Here is a 19713-nt window from a genome sequence, read left to right as displayed (position 1 = left end):
CTCGTCTGTTCAATGAAGTCTTGTAACAATACAATCTCCTCATCCCAGCCTACCATCCATTGCTGGCTATGTAAAAACGTCGTACACGCCAAGTGTGCCGGATTCACTGCCTCAGTTTCGGATACCATTTCCCGTAGGTCTGGTTTACATTATTGTTGTGATAATTGTCGAGCTGTCCAAGCCTAAGAGACAGACTAAGACTAAGACTAAGAGACAGACTTAGAATGGATTTAAAGAGTTGATCACTGGTTTTCGTAAAATCAATGACCAGCTCTGTGCGCTTGACACTCAGTTTAGCGGCCATCAGCTACTAAATGAGGTCCCTAAGCGTAAGAAATCCGCTGTTTGTGATCCGCCTCAGGCAGCTCAACCGACATTAACGCAGCCGCTCTGGCCACCCCAGACTCCTCTGGTCTAAAACTGAGAACAATTCGTCGTCCGAATTTCTTAGTGCAAATGAGCTATTTTCCGAAATGTCCTCCGTGGCATCCCTTTAAGTGATACCACAGGTTCTAGTGAATGAAACCCCCGTTAGAGTCACCCAAGAGGGTATTCCACAGTCTGTACCACCGGTACCGACTGATGCTGCAGTTTTCGTACCTGCGACATCAGAAACCTTACAGGTGATTGCTCCATCGAAACATATATTTGTTTTTCTGCTTGCCCCTGATATTTCAAAGATTGATATCTCGGCTTATATCAAAGCCAAAACAAAAGCCGATATAAAGGTGGAGAACATAGCTAAATTTAAATATAACTATATAAGGCGCACGTCTTCTTTCAAGATTTGTGTGCTGAAGTTCAAGACAATTTGATCACCCAGTTTTTGGCCAGAAAAGATTTTCGTCTAAAAACAACATCCTAGTACCGGAAAGAAGAAAGGTTTAAAACCATTGGGTGTGAAACTTCGACATATTAGACCACAGACCAACCTTCCACCTCTTCTTCGTCCAAAAATTAAAAAAACTAATATCGTCACTAACACTTACCTATAAGTACAATGGGGTTACGTAGCAAAATCCTTAAACTACTTAAAACTTAATCCATGCCAGATCCTGTAGCTTTATTCACGCGTTCATACTGACAGACGGACATGGCTATATCCAGTCGGTTGTTAATGCTGTAAGTTTCAGACCAATCAGTCTACTTGAGACCCTAGAAAAGCTCATATACCTTTACCTAAGATCCACTTTTATCCTAAAACTTATTTCTAACGCATAATATGTCTACAAAAAGGGTAAATCCACTGATTTACGCGTGGAATTCCTCCGGGCGCTCTTAGAGACATGGAGGGGAAGATGGCCACTTGAGACATGGCTTTTGGGAAGATGACAGGCCACTTGATAGGACTCATTGATCAATTGCTAATTTTAATAAAAGGAAGTCTTCACTAGGCACATAAACCCTCTTACGGGCCGCCCGCAAGAAGGAGTCCACTCTTCTTTCCAATGCAACATAGCTTCCAATTCGATTTTACGTAAAATGGAAAAGGTGGCATATACGCTGCTAGTTAGTGGCATATGCGGTAACTTGGAAATGATCATGAATGGGTCCCTCTAAGGCAGTGGTCGGCACGGCCCTATCCCGAGGGCATAGGAAATGTCTCTGCCCGAGCTCTGCCACACACACACAGTATAAATGTGTGAAACGTCATGCTCACAGCCTACTTTCTGCTATTCGTTATAACACTTATGCGTTTAAATCATATCAATATATTGGGGTGCCGACCACTGCTCTAAGGGAAAGGGAAGTAAATTCATTGCGGTACCAAAAGGGACCGAACACGTCCTAGGTCTAGGGAAGACCGAAAGCCATTAAAACATTTTTCCTTTGTACCTTCTCCAGAACAGGATTCCTTAACAGTCATAACATTCAATATATTAGATTTTATTTACTCTACAAAAAATAATATATAACGTTACATTTTCAACATGAAAAAAAAATTTGACAATTGTATCCTGATTATTTTTATTCATTTACAAATTCTTAAACCATGTCGTAATTGTCGATTTAATTTGATTCTCTTCGTCAAAGCAGGAATTTATCAACTGATATTTGAACTGTCATTCAGAATCATTAACAGTTTTTTTTCTTTTTTTTGCTGCTTGAACAATTTTTGGTTTCGACCAATCCTCCTAAATAAAAAAGTATTAATGAATTTATTATGTATAGTATATAACTTGGCCACCGACCTCACTGGAGTTATCATCCGATGAATATATTGTTTTAACGATTTCGTTATTTTTTTTATTTGTTGTGCTGTGATTATTCGCTTCTTTCTTGCTGATAGGCTGTTTACGCCCACGTCCACTAGCTCCCCGACGACCAACAGCTGCGGTTTCATCTTCGGCAGCCAATGCAAAAAGATCACAAAATTGTTTCTGTGAAAGAAAATGTTTATAGCTTTGTTAAAAAAATGTATTGAAACGAACCAGCAAAATTCAATTTTTTTACTTAACCTTTGTTTACTCTCGAAACGACTCAAAAAAAACATCCACCACCCTGCTTCTGCGCTATGCACAATATGTTAATTAGCATATGTACATCGGCTGTACATCTCGCAAATATCGGATTTATATTTATTTATGGTATCAAATACATTTTTTTCTAATATACAATTTTGGCAGTGAAAAGCTTCTCTTTTCATTAACACTAAAGTTGTGTAATTTCCCAACTGATCGCTAGCCAGCGGGCCAAATGACTATAGTTAAACGAAACTATCCTACAATGCTCGGTAACTGACTTATGATATAGATCAGCGAAAATGTTCCGAAAAATAGCTTTTAGTGAAAGTTATATTTCACTTTAAATAACTAGTTTTCACTCATGTTTGTATTCGTTTTCGGAATTTTGTCATTACTCGGTGATTTTTATATTTCAAAGCCTACTATATCATTATATATTTAAAAAAATAGCTTAAACGACATGGAGCCATAACTGAACAATAGAAAATGCGGTAGAATTTTTGGGTGATGTGTGAAGGGTACAGGGTTTGATCCGAGCTGAGAACTCATCTTTTTTTGTTTGTTTTTTTTTTTTAATTTAATTTTTATACTCTTGCAGAGGGTATTATAATTTTGTCCAAAAGTGTGCAACGCAGTGAAGGAGACATCTCCGACCCTATAAAGAATATATATTTTTGATCAGGATCACATCCTGAGTTGATATGAGCATGTCCGTCTGTCTCAGTTTAAAGCTATGAAACTTTGCACACCTTTCCTTTCCTTTGCACGCGATAAGTCGAAACGGCCGGGATCGGCCGTCTATATTCTATAGCTGCCATATAACTGATTGATCGGAAATGGTATAACTTTGGTGTTTTTAGAGCTCGAGATCAAATTTTCCAAATTTCAAACCGACCTTCCAAATTTCATAACGATCGTCCATATAACTGAACGATCGGAAATGGTTTTTGGTAGAAATACAAACTTTGGTATTTTTTAGATAGAAGTTTGTGCATTTTTTTAGATATTCTATTGTAATTAATTTGATTTATCATGATATTCTCATAAGGAACATAAGGATGTAATTTCGACATTTGTTTTCAATTTGGACAATGCACTATAGTCTTAGACTAAATTAATCATAAATTATAAAAGTGATAATTAAAATCATTAAAAGCGCCACCAAAGCTGAGCTTTTAAAAATGAGCTTTTGATCAGTAGATTTCCGAATTGAAATTTGCTCAAAAACAGTTGCTTTATGTTTGTCACACACGTTAAATTGGACCACAAAATTCAACTAAATTATGGAATGTAATCTTCAAGGTATGCAATATTTTATGTATATTGTTATTTTAATTGAAATTCTAAACATTTACTATTTTGCAATGTCCAATATATCTGAATTTTTTTTTAATCTGATATGCGCCCTTGTGTGTTTTGTGGAATATAACTAATAAGCTGTTCCTAATTGGTTAGCTGTTCCTAAGCTGCAACTAATTCCTGATAGTACTTGTGGGTGTTGTCTTTAACCACAAACAAAAACTCATCCCCTTTCTTCCCCATTTTCTCACATTTTTGTAATATATAGGCACGTTAAGTTGTAATATACAGGCGCGAAAAATTTAATGTATATAGGGGTGGAGTGTAAAGGAAATAGACAAAAAAAATCTGTTTTTATTTATTCATTAAGTTACATTTATCAAATTCCAAATTTTTTGAGGAATCCTTTTGCTTATGTATGTATGCAGAAATTCCTGTGGTATCCAATGTCATCAACGAATTACAACGAGAACTAGTTCACGGTTATAAAATTAATAAGTCGACAATAATTCCATTAGAATGTTTAAGCGAAAATGCAACAGAACCACGTCAGAAGAGAGACCCAGACTCTCACATGCAATAAAAAATAGTCGAATCACTACTATGACTGATCATTTTCACAGGGTGCTATCTTAGGAACGTTTATTATCTAAAGAAGAGACAACTCTAAAGGACGGCTCTAAAGGAAAAAGCTTTCTACCGACAACAAAATATTTGACAAACAGTTACGAGGTAATTCCGATAAGGACCTTAACGAAGAATACTCGTTAGTAAAATAAGAAAAAGAAGCTGACTTTTAAACTCATAAACCATTATTATTTAATTAAATAAATTTCACCATATTTTCCTAATTTAGCGTCATACTCAATTGCCCTAAGAATACCAAGAATTGGTTTATATAGGAGGCAAACGAGGGCCACCACTGTACGACCACAGAACTAAATTTTGTTGGCATACTTATTAAAAAACAAGAAAGGAAAGCTAACTTCGAACGGAGCCGAAGTTGATATACCCTTGCAGTTAAAACCGGATATATATCGCAAACATCGGATATAGTTGGCCGATCCATAAGAGCACATCACAATAAAACTAAAACATCATAAAACATCATAATAATAAAATTTTAATTAATTAAAATAAAAAATCTAAAAAAAATTTCCAAGCTTCTATCTTCAAAAATACGAAAGTTGATATTTCTACCAAATAACATTTCCGATCGTTATATGGCAGCTATAGGATATAGTCGGTCGACCCTAATGAAATTTGGTAGGTCGGGTCAACTGACCAAAAATATAATATGTACTAAGTTTCAGCTTTCTATCTTCAAAAACACGAAAGTTGAATCATTTCCGATCGTTCAGTTATATGGCAGCTATAAGATATAGTCGACCGATCCTTATAAAATTTGGCATGTCGTAATGATTTAGCTGTCGTGTCAAAATAGCCAAAAATAGCTCTCATGTCAAATTTGAACTCTCTAACTCTAAAAACACCAAAGTTATACCATTTGCGATCAATCAGTTATATAGCAGCTATAAGATATAGTCGGCCGGACGATCGTTATGAAATTTGGAAGGTCGGTTTGCAATTTGGAAAATTTGAACTCGAACTCTAAAAACACCAAAGTTATACCATTTCCGATCAATCAGTTATATGACAGCTATACGATATAGTCGGCCGATTCCAGTCGTTCCGACTTATATACTGTTAGACTTATAACAGTTAAATACTAAGTTAAGACACAACATGTACATATCCCTCAACATTCAACCATCCCTTAGGCTTAAGCACTATCAACTCATATAGCCGAAGGCCACAGTAGCCAGCGCTATACCATTAAGTTAGTCTAGTTTTGTAAACTTTTCTATCTTTCATAATAATAATAATAATAATAATAAATCTCCTGATTTTTTGTATTCGGACAAAGAACGACTCATGTAAATGGCGCTGTCGGTAGGATCTCTTTAAAAAATATCCTTGCGATAAAACAAAGTCGGGAGCTTACTGATCAATTAAAAGGATATTTCTAAACTACTAGGATATCCAGATCAGCGCGTGGAATTGCCTACAAGTAAGCAATTTATTCGACTAGCTCGGAAGTGCAACTAAGAGATCCGCAAAATAACCTAAGTGCAAATTAAAGGCACTGAACAAATATTATAATAAATTAAAGTTCAATCGACTACTGAATAAATCCAATTCGGTCAGTAATAAAGTTGAGTGGAATTTAATTAAACACAACAAAATGGACCAACAACCACCAGCTCATAGGCAACCACAAATTGGTGTGGCACCCAACCATTGACGGAGCAAAACTTAAATCAACTTTTCTCCCAGATCCGGAATATTCCAACTTTTGAAGGAGATCCATCTACCCTAGGAACCTTTGTCTGAAGAGTTAATTACCTTTTGCTTCTGTATCCTACAACCAATGATCGACAGACAAGCGTTATATTTGGATCAATTGAACTTCAAATCACCCAGAGGTGATGCCCAGAGGATTCTGCAAGTTCTACAAGTCAACAACTGCAGCCCTAATCGACGAGTAAAAAACGCAAACACCTGTGAAGGAACTATTAAGGCGATTATACAATACTAATTTTCAAGGTAATCTAAGAAAATTTTGTAACGAGATCGAGCTTGAGCAGTTAGTTATAAACAACAAATTAGAACGTGAGGGAAATCCAAATTAATTAATATTGTACACAGAAGCAATGTTTAAGACTACAAAAAACCTTATACAACGAAAATTACTTGACAGAATTTTTATGACATTAGCAAGAAGCGATACTTCATCAGTACTTAAACTGAAACAAGCGGCAAACAGCAAGAAGTGCTATACGAAGAAAATGAAAATTTAAAACATTATAACATCAATGTTAATAAAATTCAAAAGCATCAACAAACAAAATAAAATAATGAATCAAAGCCAACAGCCAGGTGGACGATCGGGCTCAGTACCCAACCAACCACAAAAGAGAGTCAGAGAAAGTAATAGTGGACAATAAAGAATGCAAGTAGACGAAAATTATCAACAAAATAAGGACGATCGGGCTCAGTACCCAACCAACCACAAAAGAGAGTCAGAGAAAGTAATAGTGGATAATAAAGAATGCAAGTGTAGACGAAAATTATCAACAAAATAAGGAGTACAAAGAAGATGTTTATAATGAAAATGAAAATTTTCCAATGCAAGCCTCGGACCAATTAAATAAATAGAAATTGTTATATATTGTCAATTTCACATCTGTTTGTATTCCTCCATTCTATACACTTTAAGAATCTGGTAACTCTATAAGCTTCGCATACAATAAAGTCTGTCTGAAATAGAACTCAACAAGAACACAACAGAAATAACTATAAATAACCAAAATTATCGTTGCCTCGTCGATACCGGTTCATCAATTAACTTAATGAAAAAGAATTTTCTCAACGGGAGCATACATAAAGATCCGACAATTATACGCACTATGACAGGTCATTATGAACTAAATGACTTTGTAATAGTTGCACCTAACAAATATTTTATATTCACGACTTTTCTTCCAATTATGACATTCTATTAGGACGAAAGTTACTAGAGGCAAACCAGGCAAATATTGATTATTTAAATAATCGCACTACTATTAGTGGGCGCATTTTTTTTTCACAAAAGCATTAGTTTGAAAAATCCAACACAAATAAATGATATTGAGGCATTGCTTAAATCTAAAAATTATACTGATGAAATAAATTATGCTGTTCAAAATGAATTAGCAGAGGGAAAAAGTTATCGCTTAGAACACTTAAATAAAGAAGAAAAAGTTAAATTATTAAAATTAATTAACCAATATAAATGCATTCAATATCGTGATGGTGAAAATTTGACCTTTACGAATGTTGTTAAGCATGAAATAAAAACTCATCATAAAAATCCAATTCATAAAAAACCGTATGGGTATCCTTTTTCATTTGAAAAAGAAGTTGAGTCTCAAATACAGAATATGCTAAAGCAAGGAATAATTAGGCACAGCCAATCACCTTATTGCAGTCCATTGTGGATAGTACCAATAAAGAAAGATGCTTCAGGCAAACAAAAATTTAGACTTGTAGTTTAGACTTGTATAGGGGCTTAAATGAGATCACTATTAGTGATAAATTTCCCATTCCCAATATGGACGAAATACTAGGCAAGCTAGGACGGTGTCAATATTTTACCACCATTGATTTGGTTAAAGGTTTCCACCAGATCGAAATAGACCGAAATTCCATAAACAAAACAGAGTTTTCCACAAAGTACGGACACTACGAGTACACGCGAATGCCATTTGGATTAAAAAATGCACCTGCAACTTTTCAGCGATGCATGAACAATGTCCTTCGTGAATTAATAAAAAAGCATTGCCTTGTATACTTGGACGATATAATTGTTTTCTCTACGTCCCTTGACGAACACCTAACTTCATTGAAAATTGTTTTGAAAAACTTAAAAACGCTAATCTAAAAATACATCTAGACAAATGTTAATTTTTGAAAAAAGAATTTTTGGGACACATAGTTGGACCAAATGGCGTAATGCCAAATCCTGAAAAGGTTAAGGCAATCAATAAATTTCCAATTCCCGAAAACTCAAAAAGAAATAAAATCATTTCTTGGTCTTTGCGGTTATTACAGAAAATTCATTCCAAATTTCGCAGACATTTCAAAACCTTTAACTAAATGTTTAATAGCTGGTTCTAAAGTGACATTCAAAGATGATACATTTATTGCAGCATTCAATAAATTAAAACAACTTATCATAAACGATCCCATACTGATTTGTCCAGATTTTGGAAAAAGGTTTCAATTAACTACTGATGCTAGCAACTTTGCATTAGGTGCAAACGACCATGAAGAAAACTACAGTGCAATTGAAAAAGAATTATTAGCTATAGTATGGGCAACAAAAGCCTTAAGACCCTATTTATTCGGAAGAAGATTTTAGATATTAGGTGACCATAAGCCGTTAGTCTGGCTAAACAATATCAAAGAACCTAATATGAAATTGCAAAGATGGAAGATAAGGTTAGGAGAATATGAATTCGAAATAAAATATTTAGAAGGAAAGCAAAATCACGTAGCCGATGCATTGTCAAGAATCAAAATCAACGAAGTATACTATGGCAGTAACAAAGCAACAGCACACAGCGCTGAAGAAGATAATGAAAATTTAATAACAATTACTGAAAAACCATTCAATCATTTCGCAAGACAGGTAGAAATGATTCGAAGCGATAAAGAAGGTGAAGAAAGTGATAATTATTTTAAGAAAGTCAAGATTAAAATAATGTTTAATGAATTAAACATCGAAAAAGCTAAGCAAATATTAATAAAACACTTTTGTAGCAAGTCAAGTGCACTTTACATCGAACACGACTCTGATTTTAAAATTATTCAAGAAGCTTTTAAAAAGGTTATGAACACTACTACAAAAATTGTAAAAGCAGTAATTAAATTACAGGACATAAAAACTTACGCTGAATTTAAAGAAATTATTTTTAGCAACCACGAAAAACTATTGCACCCAGGAATTGAAAAAATGGTATGGCTTTTCAAAGAAACCTATTATTATCCCGACTACCAGAATTTAATTCAGAATTTAATTAATGAGTGTAATGTCTGTAACCAAACAAAAACCGAACATAGAAAAACATCGCTTTTATTAAAACCAACTCCAGAAACAGGTAAGGATTGGTAAGGGTTGTTTTCTTTGTATGCGAAATGAGTGAAATTCAAACCAATGTGGAATGGATAGAATGAGTGAATGCAGAGTAAATGCTTCGAGTACTCGGATAAAATTTTGGCATTCTCGTCATTCATTGCAGTTAGAGCAGAAGCTAAAACTAGTTGCACAATTTTTTGTATACCTGCAAGCAGCTCCGCAAGCAGGTAGCAAGCAGCTACCTGTAAAGAGCCTTTTCAGATGCTAGAAATTTAATTTCTGAAAAGCGATGTATTATTGCTAACAATGCAGATACAATAAAAAAAATTATGTTTTTGCATTCAAAAACAAAAAATAAATTTGACGTCACAAATGCGACGCACAACTAACCGAGTACTCGGTTACAAAACTCATTTGGTTATTGCGTCGCCGTTCGGATAGAGTAAATTTTTTACTCATGCCTTTACCACATTTGCCAAATCCGTTTTACTCAATGTCTCACTCAGTCAGTCAGAACTTTGAGTGAGAGTGCCAAATGCTGCTTTGACTGTATTCATGCAGACCTCTAATGTCCACCGCAAGACACCATCAAAAAAAGACGTTCTTGGAATTCGGCTATAACATTTTTATTATTTAATATTTTTTTATGAAAAAATTTAATTAAGTACCCAGAAACATGTACTAAACAACGTAAAACATTTTTCATAAATATTTTCTATGGTGTCAAAAAAAAATCGATAAAAATCCATATTTTTGCGCGGTACAACTGTATATAACCCCTTAAGGAAATAATAAAGATTAAATATTTAATTGAAAAACTACAAAGAGAAATGAATGGGTTAAAAATTGTTAGGAGAAACAAAAGAGGATTAGCTAATTTTGTAGGAACAGCTTACAAATATCAATTACAAATAGATAATAATGATAAAGAAGAATTAGAAGAAAAAATCAATGTAATCGCTCAAAACAGTGTACAAGTAAACGAACTAAATAATATAATCGATACAGTTAACAGTTAACAAAGGCATTGATATAATAAACAAGCAACTCGAATACAACGAAAACGAAAAAATGCTTGAATTATTGATTTTTAATTTAGAACATTTCGCAGAATACATTGAAAACCTGGAAATGGGAATGCAGTTAGCAAGATTAGGAATATTTAATCCAAAGTTATTAAAACACGACTACTTGACAAACATTAATTCTGAGATACTTCTGAACATAAAAACCTCAACTTGGCTTAGGTCAGATTCAAACGAAATTTTAATCATATCCCACATACCCAGAGAAATAAAAAACCTTCCCGTATACGAAATATTACCTTATCCAGATGAAAATAATAAAATATTACAAGATAACACCCAAAACAAATATTACGTATACAGAAATAGTTTTTTATAACAAAGAAACAAAAAAACCTGTTACCTACACATGTCTATAAGGACTCATTAATAAAACAGATACCAGTTGCAGGTACACAAAATCGCTCTTAACTACCCAAATTAATTATGTCGAACCAAATATCATAGTTACATGGAATTTGTCAAAAACTATACTAAATCAGAATTGTATTTAGAATGAAATTGTAATTGATGGAAACAATATGATCAAAATACACAATTGCTCAATTGCAATTAACGATTTATCCATTAGTAATTATAATTCTGACTACACACAAAGCGTATAAGTTAACACGCGCAAACAGAATTTAGGAAAAGTGCCAAATTGCACACCGGATCCGGTGGCCCGCACGCGTAACGAAAGAGGTGCTGACTACGCATTCCAAGGGCAACTGTCCGCGGACCGGCTCGGGCACTTGCGCAACATGTAATCGTTGCTGGCCGGATACGGAATGCTGACACTGCAATTAGGCAACTGCGCCGCAGCCCAACGAAGGCTTCGGAGTACAGCCCGGGTAGTATTTTAGTTCAGTCTTAAGTAGAACTCCGCAGCCTTAGCTCGCGATATATTTTATCTTTGTCAGTAACACTAACCCTAACGGGCTTGTGCGAAACAAATGATCAATAAATATTATTTGTAAAACCCACACACAAATAATTTATTATTAACTTATACACAAGAAATAATGTCACCAAATTAGACCCAATATCATACATACAAGAAGCAAAAGAAATATTTTTTGAACAAAATAAAGAAAACCAGATTTACAAAATAATTGTAATTGTAACACTGGGCCTCTTAATATTAAGTATATCACTGTACCTACTTTATAAATTTAAGGAAATACCTAAAAGAATACTTATAAAATACAATAACACAAAAGGTGACGACCCAACAATAGACTCACAAGAGTTACAAGAAATACCAAAACTATACCCCAAAATCACATAAATAACCATACGATTTTGTCTAAGTGATGAGGGAGTGACGTGTCTGCACTGCGATTTGCCAACGGCCACCAGTTCAAAGAACGAAACCGTTCACAAATAAACAGAATCACCAATTTCGGCTTTTATTAAAAACGATACAGAAGCTCGAGATCCCGCAATGCAAACAAACGAAGAAAATTGATTAAGTCCGAACGTCAACAATGACACAGTTCCATAAACGTAAAAATCCAATAAGATCGCAAAATCTAATAAGACCGAATTATGTAAACATAAACAAAGAAGTGGCGATCGCATCATCCACTTGCTATTGCGTCACCTAATGCACTAACAGTAAATTCTAAGACGCAAACCGAGGTTTCATTCTAACCAATTCTGTAACATACAATTAGTCTTTTTCCAACGCTCTAATAAAGAATAACCAACGGATATAAAATAAATCTGATTTTTTTATTCGGGCAAAGAACGACTCATGTAAATATATACTTTATAGGGTCGGAGATGTCTCCTTCACTGCGTTGCACACTTTTAACCAAAATTATAATACCCTCTGCAAGGGTATAAAAACGATTCAAAGAAATTCAATTTTTAAATCATTTTTAATATTAATAGTTCCTTGCTATTAATATTAATTTTGAAGTTTTTATGATATTAACATCGTTTTGCAGCAAAACTTTTGCTAAAGATATTTTGGAAGTCTCGGTATTTACTGCCACAAACTGAGCGACTAGGTTTTGACTATATACTTTTTTACTATACTATAATTTAATAAATAGCGAAATTTCTATAAGGATCGAAAAATTATATTCGAAAGTTTCAATTGACTCTGCCCAAAGTTAGTTTTTTCTTTCTTGATAATGATTAAGTTAGGTATCCTAACTACGTTTTAACTATTATCTAACTACAATTAAGAATATAAAATATTTCAATTAAATTAACCTTTTTTATATCATCTTAATTACCTTTATAATGATCATTTATTAATCAAATAAACGCTCATAAAAAATAATTTTATGTTTTTTTTGTTACTCAGATGTAGAAAGTGAATTTAGGTGTGTTCTAAAAACTGATCATTTGCTGTTGACTGGTGTAATTTGTGCAATATTTACCTTTGTGCTTTCATTACTGTGGGAATAAGCTAACTGCAATGCACGTTGCATCATATCGTGAACATAAAGTCCTGTGCCTGTTCCGTGCCTACAGCTTCTTCTAAAATATTCTAGATGGTTTAATACCTATTTAAAATAGTTAAGAAAAAAACATTATAATATTGCTGAATTATTTGAATTCTTATATATAAATAAGAATCTTATATAAATATATAACAATTAAAAATTATTAATTATTATTATAATAACATTATTACATATAAACCTTTTTAAAAAACTCACTTGGTCAGCAGAAGGGGTGTTATTCGTAGTCAAGCTACTTTTAGATGGTCTTTTCCTCTTGTTCGGAGAAGAATTAGGATATTTTGATGTTAGCAGTGAAGCAATAATTTCAGAAAGCTTTTCTTCATATTGTTGGCACCAAAATCTTTCAAACAAAATAAATTTAGTCTTAAAAAAAATTTAAAATTAAAGTTTTCACCTTAAGGCAGAGGTAACAAATGGATCGCCTTTAGATTTTGGGTCTCTGCTTAGAATGAGTCGTATTAATTCAATGGTTGGTTCTTCATTTTTTAAAAGTAATAGAAAATTGCTTAGTGCTTCTGGGTGATTTGCAGATTCTAACTCAGGCAATAAATCCTGTAGTAATAAAAATGGGAGATAAAAAATATTTATTATATTTTAAATATGCTTACCTGGATACATTTAAGAGGAACATCATGTGCTTGAATAAGTTTCCATAAACAAAATTGTTCATATGTTTCAAACTCAAAACTTTCTCTAATACAATCAATAAGCCCGTCGTGTTTGAATAATGTAAGTTTGCCTTGAGCCACTGAATATATTATATCCCGCAAATTTTTGGCATCTATGCATCTTAAAGTTATTCTTAACAGATCAGTGTTATTAATAGCTATAGACTTAAATTCTCTATATATATCTGGAAGGAGCCACAAGTATATATTTGTATTTTCCTTTTCGAGTAAATCTAGGTCTCGAATTAAACAATTACAAATTTTTTCATCTGTTGCATCGCATATTTGTCGGTAAATTGTTGATTTAAATTGATAGGATTGTTGAGAATTTTTTCGTGTTTGAAGCTTACAATATATTTTCATAAAGTATAAAAGCAAGTATCCGGTTTCGGGAATATTTTCGCATATTTCCGACATTAAAGTTTGAAATGGCTTTTTGCTTTTCTCATCATTCTCATAAAGGAAGCGAAATAACCCATAAAGAGGATAGCTTATACTCTTAGCTAAATACTTTTCGTCGGTTTTACTTTCAGAGAACATATTATGCTGTGGAAGAGTTTCGCGCAGAATTATTAGCGAATTCGATAAGACATACGTTAGCTGAAAATCCTCAAATGCAGACGCTGGTAAAGAGCGAAAATCTTTAAGAAATTCCTCCCACGTAAATGAGTTTCGCTTCGTAAGAAATGCTTCAAATGATTCAGCTATTGCTTCAGACAACTCAACTTTTGGCTTTTCTTTTAATCGAACCTGCAAAATGAAATCTAGTTTCAGTTGAACTATTATCTTATTATATACCTTTGAGAGTGGTAAATCATCATCGTCATCTGTATTTTCTTCATTTTTATTCATGACCCTTAGATTATCGATGTCAGAATCACTGAAGACACTTTCATTTTCTTGACCCGGTAACATGGGTTCATTGTTTTCCTGATCTACTGTAGAAATCGAAGAACCGCTATGAGATAAACCTGATCCAACTAAATCTATGTATTCTGTCAAGAAATAATTTGTAAATTACATATAGTGTAAACGAATAATATAACAAACCATGAAATATTCTCTGTTCAGACTCTTTTTTACAAACGGATGAGGGAATTGATGTGGGAGATGAATAAATTGTTTGACTTATATTTGTACTGGGTGACATAAATTCCCGAAAGTTTTCTCTTATTAAGTTACGTAGTTCTCTGTCGAGTTTTGGTGATTCAAAAAGAGGTTGCAAGTTTGGTATAACCTGAAAAAAAAATTGTTAATATTTGGATACCTTAAATTTATATCATATACCTGTTTGTCAAGGATAAGTTTTAAGGAATTGTACACGCCCATCCGTATTTTGTCTTCATAATTAACATAAAAATTTTTGGTAATGCGACAAAGAAAATCCAAAAGCGTGCTGCTGACAAATGGATGATTTCTGATGGAGTGATACATTACAAGAATTCCGGGTTCTATGTTCATAATGTTATCTTTGGTGGGATCAAAAAACAGCCAATCATAAAATAATGATAACTTAGCATTGGCAGAAGCTATCGGGTTTGTGCATGACGAGATGAGCCAGCCAATAATTGCCCAACGAGGAATAATATCGGAACATAACATATCGTTAGTTGGATGGATTACATTTATAATAAACCTTATTAGATCTGAGCGTAAGCTATGAGACTCAGGTGTTGCGAAATATTTTTCCTGAAACCAATCCTGGTATCTTTTTTGATTTCCAAACTTCACAGATGAGGCCAAAAAGCTTATTTTACGTTCCATCTCTGGCAAAAGGCGACATTGCAAAAATCTTCGACTCGTTCGGATTTGTAATAAGTGCCAAATACCATTAAAAGTTGGGTGTAAGGTTTTTGGATTATAAAGAATATCGCGCCATAGTTGTTCAAATTCTGGAATGCGGGCTACGTTCTGTAAGAGACTTTTTAAACAATAATAAAAAATAATTAACAAAATTGGAGGAATAATTACGGATGGAAAAGTACATTATACATATTTACACAAATAATTCCAAAATGGCATTACATTGCAATTGAGTAGTGCTTGCTGGCAAAATCATCATATGGATAATAGAGATGTAAGAAAACAAGAAAGAACAGCTAGCTTCGAGCAAAGCCGAAGTTGACATACCCTTGAAGTTAAAATTTAATATATATTGGAAATATTGGATATAGGTGATCGATCCTTATGAAATTAGGTAGATCAGTTGCCAAATAGAATCTGTAAAAGTCCCAACATTCTTTCCTTAAAAACACAAATGTTGGGTCATTTCCGATCCTTAAGTTATAGGATATACTCAGCCGATCCCTCTGAAATTTTCTAAGACGGATCAATTGACAAAAAAAAAAAACAAAATCCATAGAAAATAAAAAAAAAATCGATTCTTTGAAACCGAGAATGGGGGGGATCCCCTTAAACGACTGTTACTGTTTTTTCTGTTAGATACGCATGTATTCCAAAACGGGTTTTAGAATCAGACCAATTTCTCTTAATATGTAATTTGAAAAAAGCTGGAAAGTAAAATAACCCTCAGGAAGAAAAGTTCAGGTTCAGAATGATATTTAAAGGGATTTAAAAGAATATTGGTGAAAAAAAAAACTAAACCAATAGAAATGTCAGGAAGAAAAGTTCAGGTTCAGAATGATATTTAAAGGGATTTAAAGGAATATTGGTGAAAAAAAAAACTAAACCAATAGAAATGTCAGACACTTGGGGATTTTCAATGATCTCTGGGATTCGGGGAAAACGAGAAAAGTCGGATGAAATTGAGACCCGGTTACTCGTAGAGTTCAAGGGTATATTGAATTCGCGTGAATGTATGTAACATTTAGAAGGAATAATCTCAGACTCCATTAAGAATTTATATATATTCTTTATCAGCATCAACAGCCGAGTCGATATAGCCTGTCCGTCTGTATAAACGCGTCGATATAAGACTTTAAGAGATAGAGCTTCTATTAAAGACTCTTATAATAGAAGCGCAGCATCGTCAGCATAAATAGCATATTTTTATGCCTATATGGCTATAATTATTAGAACTATCCGATTTGGCACTTGGACTCCTATGGTATCAAATTCTGGTACCGCGCAAATTAAGTTTGTGTCAAAATTTTTCCACGCCAACTCCCGCCCCCTAAGCTGAATTATTGTTGTAGCGCCAGTTCAAACAAACTTTTGGAAAATATTTTAATGCTATACTATTCTTAGGGCTAATATAAACCTATAATTTAAAATTTAAATCGATCAATTTTTATACTTTTTTATTCTGCTTTCCTACTGAAAGTTATTCCCCAAGCACAAAAATATCCAACAAAAATGTTTTTGTTTAGAGTATAATTTTGATCTTTAAAATTTTAAAGGTAATGTGGAGTGGAAGGGATGAGTACCAGAGAGCTGCAACGATCACAATTTTTTTAATCATACCCGATCATTGACTCGGATTTTTTTTGACGCAAAACTTTGCTTCAACGAACATGAATTGATCGTAAGCAAGCGTGTTCAAATCGAACATTCAGTTCCAATCACTCGTGCCTGGTTCATAATGATTTTCTTTGATCGAACGCTTTGAATGATTGAGAACGCTGCTTGCATTCAGATCGATCACGCTCATACCGTTTGGTCATACCGGGTGGTTCGATTCAACCCGATCTACTTATTTCATCATCAGCAATAATTGAATTTTAATTTTAAGCGTTAAAACTGAAGAAATAAATGAAGTGATTTTTTAGTTAATTTTACGCATCGCAACTTTTTTCCGTTACAACATACAAATTTGTACATACAAACTAAACACATTCACATATTCACAGGGCAATTCTCGATTTGATTGCTTTACTTACAATCAAATCAAACGCAACTTGATCGATGTCTGAGCTTACGTTTGCATCGTTGGGCTCGATCGTCTTTTTCTGTACATACATTTTCTATCATCAAACCGGTATGCAACAATCAGTTTGAATCAGTAAGCAGAGCAATCAAATCCATTTTTCGAACTGTTTGTTTTGTGCACGAAGATCGATTGAACAATTTTGTAGCGAACAATTTTTTGAGTTGTGACGGGTTTGAGCGAGGCTGATCGAACCGACTCGATCATACTCAATGCAGGTCTCTTATGAGTACCGGGTATAATATTGTGAAACTGGTCTACAGCCCTTCCTATAAAACGCAAATGCCAAATATCTTATATTCGTTTTTTACTTTTTTCAATATTTCCCCTTTTTAAAATGAAAAAGTAATTTACCGCACAAAATCTCTTCCTAAAGGTATTATGTCTTGAAATCGATCCCGAATAAGTGATATAGTAAACTTCACTTCTTTTTGACGAAGAGCCATAAGAGCAGGATTAGCGTGGTCTTCAATAAGGCGTACATAGCTGTAAACAGCAGATTGAACCAGAAATGGGTTTCCTTCTAGCCAAGTTCTGTACTCGATGAATATATCCAAAAGGCTTTCAATGAGAAATAAATTTTTGTGAGAAGCGTCACCGCCACCTGCTTGACGCAAACAATTCCAGATTACGTTTTCGACACTGAGAACTTGATGCTTGACAAACTCGCGCAGCACCCAAATTAATTGCCTGCGAGCTATTTCTGTTAGCTTGGCATACTTCTCAGCCACCAATAAGGTAAGATTAGCAACAATCACATTCATTCCGTCCCTAGAAACGAGAGTTACGTCCCGATAGGTTTTAGGTGCCATAGCCGGATCGGTTAAAATGATGTACAAAAATCCGATCGAAATCTCTTCGTGTTGTTTATCTTTGCATACGAGTTGGGATAATAAGTCGTGCATGTCCTTATCACTAAGTCCTCCAACTTGCTGCTGCAAATGGCAATAGGAACGTTCAAATTTCTGAAAAAAAAAAACTATTAAATAAAAAGAATCTTTAACAAAATGCTTTTTTACCTCCTCAATATCATCTTTACAGTCGACAGCTGTACAAATAAACAACTTTGAAACGTGAACAGTGTTTTTTTGTTTCTCCATTTGGAAATTTAATATTAGTGACTCCTTGGAATTTTCTAATTTTGCACTTAAATTTTTTTTGCATTTCCAAAAAAAGTATATATTATTTAGAACAATTCATTATATCAATATATTTAATAAACATACACAAAACGGTTCTATATTGTGATTTAGAATGTATAGAAAAATATGGCCCCGTGATGAGTGAGACCAACATAAGAAAATAACGAAATCCTTTGTTCGTCAAAATTGCGTCGCAGTGGAACGATGCAATAGGAACAAAGCAACAAATTTTATCAATTTTATCAACAAATTACACAATAATTTAAAAGTGTGTAAAAAAAAGGAATAATGGAAATGGAACGGCACACCATTACTCCGGAACGCTAGCAAGATTGGACTGACTTGTTTTGGGAAAATTGTTATAGCTTCACCATTTTTCATAATTTCTTAATGCGCCCTTCCATTTCGCTTATTCCTTTCTTTTACACACTTTTACTCCGGAGCGCTAGTACAATTGTACTGACTTGTTTTGGGAAACTTCAACAATTTTCATAATTTCTTAATGTAACTGGTCTCGATTTATTCAGAATTAACGAGACAATATTGACATGTATCGAAAATGATACCATTTCTTGGAAGTTGTACCGAAAAAATGGCGTCAAAGTCCGAAAAACACGACAAAAATTCAAAAAAGTTTCCTGCGTAAAAATTGTATCTTTTTTGTTGAAATAAATTAAAGATCTATTTTTTTTTCAAAAGCTATAACATTTAACTATTGAAAAACGAAAAAAATTTTAAAATCGGTTTAAAATTACGCGTTTAGGAATTTTTAGGAGCAAAAAAGTCCCGAAAAACCGTTTTTTCCAAATAAATCAAGATTTTGAGGGTGTTTGAAAAATTTCAAACATGGTTTTATACTATACTCGACCTAATGAACAATTCCTACTAGGTCTCTTAAAAAGTTCCTCCAATTTTTCTTTTTTTGTCGCACTGTGTTATCAAGTATATCAATTATAGCAATAATTGAATTAAAAAATGTTGTTTTAAATTCCAAGGCCAGGTTGGCCCAATTTCGGGAAAGTTTTT

At 33.6% G+C, this 19713-nt stretch overlaps 1 protein-coding gene and 1 long non-coding RNA gene across 3 annotated transcripts; one reads left to right on the top strand and one right to left on the bottom strand.

Annotated features, from left to right (window-relative positions):
* Positions 1–1871: 1871 nt before the first annotated feature.
* On the bottom strand, positions 1872–18958 carry IntS3 (integrator complex subunit 3). 2 transcript variants are annotated; one of them, XM_070277558.1, is made up of 12 exons: positions 18772–18958; positions 18565–18691; positions 17900–18510; positions 14947–15580; positions 14710–14896; positions 14458–14654; positions 13600–14409; positions 13386–13543; positions 13187–13331; positions 12905–13030; positions 2193–2381; positions 1872–2135 (listed from the first exon to the last, which is right to left on the bottom strand). In XM_070277558.1, the coding sequence occupies exons 2-12, from the start codon at positions 18643–18645 to the stop codon at positions 2064–2066; spliced, it is 3210 nt and encodes a 1069-aa protein (XP_070133659.1). In that variant the 5' UTR covers positions 18646–18691; positions 18772–18958; the 3' UTR covers positions 1872–2063. The 2 variants fall into 2 exon arrangements, with proteins under 2 accessions (XP_070133659.1, XP_043069639.1); XM_043213704.2 differs by having other exon boundaries at positions 18565–18957.
* Positions 10867–11623, top strand: LOC138925848 (uncharacterized). Its single transcript, XR_011442084.1, has 2 exons — positions 10867–11099; positions 11153–11623. It is a non-coding gene; the product is annotated as an uncharacterized lncRNA (long non-coding RNA).
* Positions 18959–19713: the final 755 nt, after the last annotated feature.

Source organism: Drosophila bipectinata, chromosome 2L (assembly GCF_030179905.1).
Source record: "Drosophila bipectinata strain 14024-0381.07 chromosome 2L, DbipHiC1v2, whole genome shotgun sequence".
Classification (NCBI taxonomy): domain Eukaryota; kingdom Metazoa; phylum Arthropoda; class Insecta; order Diptera; family Drosophilidae; genus Drosophila; species Drosophila bipectinata.
The sequence above is the reverse complement of the archived record's forward strand: the minus strand, read 5'-3'. Positions and strand labels throughout refer to the sequence as shown.

What these genes read in the sequence shown, in the direction of transcription:
- IntS3 (XM_070277558.1), bottom strand. Translation starts at nt 18,645, where the DNA reads ATGGAGAAACAAAAAAACACTGTTCACGTTTCAAAGTTGTTTATTTGT. An exon ending in AACTTATCCTTGACAAACAG is followed by an intron (nt 14,897 to 14,946) that starts GTATATGATATA and finishes TTTTTTTTTCAG; the next exon opens with GTTATACCAAACTTGCAACC. An exon ending in TTCCTCTTAAATGTATCCAG is followed by an intron (nt 13,544 to 13,599) that starts GTAAGCATATTT and finishes TTATTACTACAG; the next exon opens with GATTTATTGCCTGAGTTAGA.